The sequence below is a fragment of the Azolla caroliniana genome, unplaced genomic scaffold (assembly GCF_043228905.1).
Source record: "Azolla caroliniana isolate FFs.n. ecotype wild unplaced genomic scaffold, voAzoCaro1.0.p SCAF_15, whole genome shotgun sequence".
Lineage (NCBI taxonomy): Eukaryota > Viridiplantae > Streptophyta > Polypodiopsida > Salviniales > Salviniaceae > Azolla > Azolla caroliniana.
The window spans coordinates 14812670-14819922 of NW_028230450.1; the positions used below are offsets into that span (position 1 = coordinate 14812670).

The 7253-nt window shown below is 43.1% G+C and overlaps 1 protein-coding gene across 1 annotated transcript; it reads left to right on the forward strand.

The window, feature by feature from the left end:
• Positions 1-544: 544 nt before the first annotated feature.
• LOC147854745 (phenylalanine ammonia-lyase-like) lies at positions 545-3137 on the forward strand. The gene has a single exon (XM_087331737.1). It carries the CDS (start codon positions 613-615, stop codon positions 2935-2937), a length of 2325 nt encoding a protein of 774 aa, XP_087187863.1. The 5' UTR covers positions 545-612; the 3' UTR covers positions 2938-3137.
• The last annotated feature ends 4116 nt before the right edge of the window (positions 3138-7253 follow it).

Consider the following 7253-nt stretch of genomic DNA (forward strand, 5'->3'; position numbering starts at 1 on the left):
ACAATTGTAGGATGACCATTCCTTGTGCTCTCACAAGGTTCTATTCATTGCCACGACAGAGAATGGGTTTAGGTTTGAGACCAAGTGAGAGGGGCATTTTGAAGGTGGAGGTTTCTAACAACGAGGCAACATCGAACGGGAATTGCAATGGTGCAAATAATTGGATGATGAGAGGCATGTGGAGAATCACATCAACCGTAGCATTCAAGCAACAAAAACACAAATTGATGATGGGTACAAAGGGAAAGAGCAAGTGGTAGCACCAATGTGTTCAAATGGAAGACTAGGACTAGTCTTGCTTTGGATTAGAAAGTGTAAAGGGGGTGTGGGCCTTGGGGGTATAACGTTTTGTTTGTATTAGAAGTGTGTGAAAGAACGAACACATAAGATCTTGTGAATACCATTTGTGCCTTGGACCGGGTCCTCCATGAGACTAGTCCAAGCAAAGAACCTCCTTAAAAAGAAAAACAATGGGGAACACTTGTGAAGTGCTCACCTTGTCTTGTGAATCTCTCCTTTCCTCTCTCTCTCTCTCTCACACACACACACACATATACATCATTGAACCATTTCTTCCATCATCTAGCCTCAATTTGTTTGTTTTGGACAACCATGGCCACCACTAACAACTCTACCGCGGAGTCCAAGCTGTCTGAGCTCCGTCGCCCGCCCACATTGCCGTTGCCTGTGGCCGGTGTGAATGCGCTCTTCATCGATGGCCCTGTGGCGAAGCCCCCCCATTGGGTGAAGGCCGCGGAGGCACTCCAGTCGAGCCACTTCGATGAGGTGCGAGGCATGGTTCGCCAGTTCCTGGAGACCGAGTCAGTGGTCCTACGGGGGAGTAGCCTCACGGTCGGCCAAGTCACGGCCATCACGCAACGCGCATCCGTGGCGGTCGAGCTCGATGAAGCCGAAGCCAAGGCTCGTGTGGACGAGAGCTCCAACTGGGTCCTCAACAACATTCTAAAGGGGACCGACACTTACGGGGTCACGACGGGGTTCGGGGCCACTTCACACCGCCGGACAACACAAGCCACTGATCTACAAAAGGAGCTGATACGCTTCCTCAACGCAGGGGTCATCGCCCGCCCGTCGGACGGCTGCACTTTGCCCATCAAGTACGCGCGTGCGGCCATGCTCGTCCGGACGAACACATTGATGCAAGGCTACTCGGGCATCCGGTGGGCGATCCTGGATGCAATGAGGAAGCTGATCTGCGCCAATGTGATACCGAAGATCCCGCTCCGCGGTACGATCACAGCATCCGGGGACCTTGTGCCGCTCTCTTACATTGCCGGGCTCATCACCGCGAGGCCGAATTCGGTGGCCGTGGTGCCCGATGGCCGCGAGCTCAAGGCGATCGAGGCCCTAAAGCTGGCGGGGATCGAGGAGCCCTTCGAGATCCAACCCAAGGAAGGATTGGCCCTAGTCAATGGGACCTCGGTTGGGGCCGCGGTCGCATCCCACGTTTGCTTCGACTCCAATGTCCTGGTCCTCCTGGCCGAGGTCTTGTCGGCCCTCTTCTGCGAGGTCATGCAAGGGAAGCCCGAGTTCACTGACCCACTCACGCACCAGCTCAAGCATCACCCGGGGCAGATCGAGGCCGCCGCGGTCATGGAGTTCTTGCTCGAAGGGAGCTCCTACATGAAGGCAGCCGCAAAGCTCCATGAGAATGACCCCTTGTCGAAGCCGAAGCAAGACCGGTACGCGTTGCGTACCTCGCCCCAGTGGCTCGGCCCCCAGGTGGAGGTGATAAGGTTCGCTACACACGCGATCGAGCGAGAGATCAACTCGGTGAACGACAACCCTCTCATCGATGTGTCACGGGACATGGCCCTCCACGGCGGGAACTTCCAAGGGACTCCCATCGGGGTGTCCATGGACAACATCCGGATCGCGCTCGCGGCCATCGGTAAGCTCATGTTCGCCCAATTCTCGGAGCTCGTTTGCGACTACTACAACTCTGGCCTACCCTCCAACCTCTCAGGGGGGCCCAACCCGAGCCTCGACTATGGCATGAAGGGTGCGGAGATCGCAATGGCCGCATATTGCTCCGAGCTCCAATACCTTGCTAACCCCGTGACAACTCACGTCCAAAGTGCGGAACAACACAACCAAGATGTGAACTCCCTCGGCCTCATCTCGGCCCGGAAGTCAGCCGAGGCGGTCGAGATCCTCAAGCTCATGTCGTCCACCTACTTGATCGCACTCTGCCAAGCCGTGGATCTCCGACACTTGGAAGAGAACATGAAGGAAGTGGTGAAGAAGCTTGTGGAGAAGGCCATCACATCCACTTTCCATGATGATCTCAATGCCACCGACAAGGGCTCGCCCTTCCCGACCAAATTCTCGGAGAAGGAGCTCTTGCAAGTTGTTGAGCACCAGCCCGTGTTCTCCTACATCGACAATGCGTCCAATCCTGCCTATTCTCTAATGCTACAACTCCGAGAGGTGTTGGTCGAGCAAGCCCTAAAGTCACAAGCATCATCGAATGACGAAACATCGGTGCCCGAGCTATTCAAGAAGATCCCGACCTTCGAGGCAAACCTAAAAGCGCTCCTTGATGAGGAGATCCCCAAGGCTAGGGAACGCTATGATTCGGGCGACTACGCCGTTCCGAACCGGATCAAAAAGTGCCGAACCTACCCCTTGTACAAGCTAGTGAGGACCGAACTAGGTACCGATCTCCTTAGGGGTACCGCGACAAGGAGCCCAGGGGAGGACATCGAGAAGGTTTTCATCACGTTCCTCGAGGGCAAGCTCCTAATACCTTTGCTGAAATGCTTAGAAGGGTGGCGCCGGTCGGCTGGACCATTCACTCCTCGGACCGTGCCGGCCTCACCGGCAGTGTTTAACCCTACTTATTGGGCATGGTTCGACAATGTCCGGTCTCCGTCCGCCACTGCCGGGAAAGGCTATTGGTCCCTTGGAGTGTAAACAGGACTGGGGAAGCATCCAAACCTTCTCTTCCCTTCTCTTCTTCTATCACTCAGTTTCCCTCTCTCTACTTTTTGCAAGTTATCTCTCTACTTTTGCCTAAATTCGAAACAATGCCCCTCTATCGTTACTAAGCTAAGGGCACAACAATAATTAACAATAATAAATGACAATTGACAAATACCCTACCTACATTTACACATTCTGTTTCTTTACAATGTGAACTTTTATCTTCTTTTCTTTTACATGTCATTGATGAGTTGTAATGCTATAGATATATTTTGTCTTGGTGAGTTGTAATGGTATACATAGATATATGTTGTCGTGGTGAGTTGTAATTGTATACATAGATATATGTTATCATGGTGAGTTGTAATCGTATTCGCATGTGTTGGTGGTGAGTAGTAATGCTCCCACTACTATTTCTATAATGAAATGGGGGCCTTATGGGTGTTAGCACCGAAAATATATGAATACACCCCAAACTCAACCATTAAGACTCGAAGACCTAAATTGCATTGATTCCCCAGAGTAAGTAAAAGTCGAGAGGTTCACAGTTTATTATATACAAGTTATTACTTCAATTCACTTGATTCTCCTACAGAGCATAGAAAGGACAAAATTGATGGAAACATCTTATCCCATTGCACATGCAAAAAGCTACTTACTTAATAGAAATATCATTCCATTGCTCTTAAAGCAAAACATGACGTACCTTTCATCCAACCATGTATATTTAACCACGTGTTAATCAACTAATTAAATATAGAAAAAAAGGTCAAACCAAAAGAGGACATCCACCAATTAAGACAAGAGACTTGTCATAACGCTCCTAATATTTCTTATGACTTGTAATTTATATGCTATATGTATGGGTGATAAAAGATACTGTTAAATTAAAGAGCAATGAAAGTTCTTTGGATATTCATTGGGATATATTTTGCTTTACAAAAAATCTAAAAGTTGTCAAGGGAAAAATCAAGGAAGCAAGAGACAATCATACAATGACTTGCTTGAGAGAATGCATTAAGAAGAAATCATTTAGAGTGGGTTGATTGAAGACCATTTGGCAACATGATATCCAATACTCATTCTTAACCTCATTAGATTAAAGTTCCTTCAACACGCTATTTTTACCAGATGGAGAGTTAGACATTAATAAGAATAATTAGATGCTCTTATTTTCAAATTTCCTTCATCTTCATGTTTGCACTTGACTCAAAATTCTAATTTCCTTCATCTTCATGTGGTGGTGTTTTGTTTCCAATTGAACAAAGAAAAAGACTCATCGAACTATGATAACTTGACCGTGTTTATCTTTTGATATCACCATAATAACAAAGCCTATTTAAATAAAGTCTTTTGACTTGAATCAATTGAGGGGCATGTTCATGTATGATTGTGTCCACGACTAAATGTGACAAGCTTGTTAAACCACTCATCAAGTACCCTAATACCTAAAGATTTTGGTGCCTAGAAGGCTAAATTTGGGGATGGTAAAGGATTTCCATGTGCCCATATCATACAAAATATATGGCTCATGTCTTTTTCCTTGCTTAGGACAAACTTTTAAATCATGACAATAGTAAGCGGGGTTCTCGATGTGCCCTCATCTAACACCAACAGCCAAGTGTCAACATTTTTGTATAATTATTGCATGCACACATACCATTCTACAAGAGTGCACTCAAGTAGGCTTTGATAATCAATTGTATTATTTTTTGTAGTACTTTATCTCTAATTTACATGCAATTTCATTGCCATGATCTATATATGGCCATGCGCATAGAGAAAATTGTGGTATTCTTTGAAGGTCAAAGTAGTTTGTGAGCCTCATCATATTATTTCATCGTTTGGAGTTTCCCGGGGATGTAATTGAAGGACACAACAACTACTCTCTTGAAGTTTGTTGCTAAATTGTTAAACAACTCTAATTGTAGCCAAGCACTTGATTCACAAGATAGCGTTTTTTCCCTTTTCATATATAACCCTTCGCATCCAGTCTAACAATGAGGCCACAATACACATCTACGAAATACGAGGGAATGATCACAACTAAATTTAATCTCATTCAGACCCCACAACTCTTAATGCAGCACATTAGATCCTTACTACATAGAAGAAGCGAGGCCAAATAACCTTGGAATAATAAATAAAGAGAAAATATTTAGGTGTGTGCCGTCCTTCACTATTCCTATTTTCATAATAAAAATTGTTGATAAGAATGGTTAAACTATTTTGTATCATTGCTATGTATATCTCACAAATTGAATATTTATTAAATTCTATGGCTTACAAGGACATATGAAAAGCAAGGAAATTATATGTTTAACTATAGCTTGTGCGGATGAGATCTACATCTTGATCAATATAGTACATTGATAGCTAAGCTGATTTGAAAGGGAATACATAAAATAATGCACGAAATTCTTGTAAGTGGAAGCACTAGAAAGTTGTCATGACGGTGGCAAGCAATAAGATAAAAGCACATGGCAAAGTTTTCTAGTGGGTTCGGCAATTTGGGTTTCTTTGCCTAATACAGATTTGACCTTAGTTTGAGAAGTTTGAGTATTTACACAGTAGTAATAATCATGGACACAAATTATTGAAGAAAAAAATTTACACCATCGTGAAGAATTAAATGAGTAAGATGATCACAATCTCAAGGAAACATAATAAGTAGATTAAGGTTTATTATTATTTTACATTAGCAACAATAATATGCAATCTTTTCTCTTTTCCACAAGATCAAAAGTTAATGGTGTTCCTCTTTACACAAACAGAGCAAATGATTGAAGGTTGTTTTGAATCACATCTTCGATAAAAACTAGATTTATACTTGAAGGTAGTGTTGGGCAAACTTTTTGACCCTAATAAGAAATTCCGGATCAGCCATTTTCCTATTACTATACATGTCATTTGTAACAAGAAGGAATTAATTTTTTTTATCTAACTACTTTGTAAAGTTTCACAATTGAACCATCAATATAGAAAATTGTAGAACATATACAAATTTCCCATTTCTTATTAACCTAACTAATGATATTGTCTTAAATCTGTCATATGCTAAGATTCCACCAATTAATTATTGTCAAGTCATCTATGGCTCAAATAATATATGTTTGATGAGGTTCATGTCAATAGGATAGATGATGATGAATGTTACGAATTTATGGTTATGGAGGGGTTCATAGATTCACAACCTTAAAATTGGCCCTAGTCTTGTTGGCCACTAGCACTGATACACATACAAATAGTAAAGTTTTGGCCACATATACAAATACACCTAAATAAACTCATGAAATATTACACATATAATACAAAACTTATTTACACATTCACACACACACACACACACACACATATATACGTACACATATTTACACTAACCCGCATACAATGATACAAATTAGTACCCTTGAAGGCTATCATTCACTTGCAAGCTACATTCTCAAAATGAGGAAACTCTAAGTGATTTAACACATACCAAGTGGAGTTTTTTTTAAACGTAATTCTTCATCAAGGACACAATCTTCTTTGGTCCAGGTTCCCAGTAGTCGTGTTGTTTTTCACACGCATGCTTGTGAATTTCATGTACATCTAACAAACACTCGGGGAGGTAGTACATACATTCCTTGTGTAGCCATCTGACATTGTATACATTTAACAAACACTTGAAGAGGTATTACAAGCATCTTTGTTACGTGCATGACCATAAATTATCCCATGGTAAGATTATACCGTAGTATTCTATACACGTGGATAAAGTGTGAGGGTTCAACGAGAGTGTAAAGAAGGAAGGATTACTTTTAATCCTAGGAATTGGGACAACCCATAAGGGCCAAGTGTGAACTTGTTTAGGGGCCTAAGGTGTGGCTATAAATATGAGGGCTAGCTACCATCATTAGGACATGATTCAACTACGTTGAGACTCTATGCTTGTGGTGATTCAACTCTTGTAGCGAATGCGCCAATACCAGGTACGACTCAGGTTTTCTCGATCTTCCAAGAATTGCTCGCCATAGAAGAGAACCAATACGGTTGAAAGCTAAAATGCCTTTGAACTGACAATGGGGGAGAGTTTAAGTCTGAAGAATTCGTCGAATTTTGCCGATAAAGCGACATTCGACGTGAATACACGAAACCTCATAGTTCGGAGTAGAATGGATCTGCTGAGCGGATGAATCAGACAATTCAAGAACGAATAGTGTCCATGCTCCAACACTCTAGGTTGTCGGATGGATTCTGGACAGAGGCTCTATTTATGATAGTGCACATAATCATTATGTCACTGAGTAGGCCTTTAGGACTTCAAA

What these genes read in the sequence shown, in the direction of transcription:
- LOC147854745 (XM_087331737.1), top strand. Translation starts at nt 613, where the DNA reads ATGGCCACCACTAACAACTCTACCGCGGAGTCCAAGCTGTCTGAGCTC.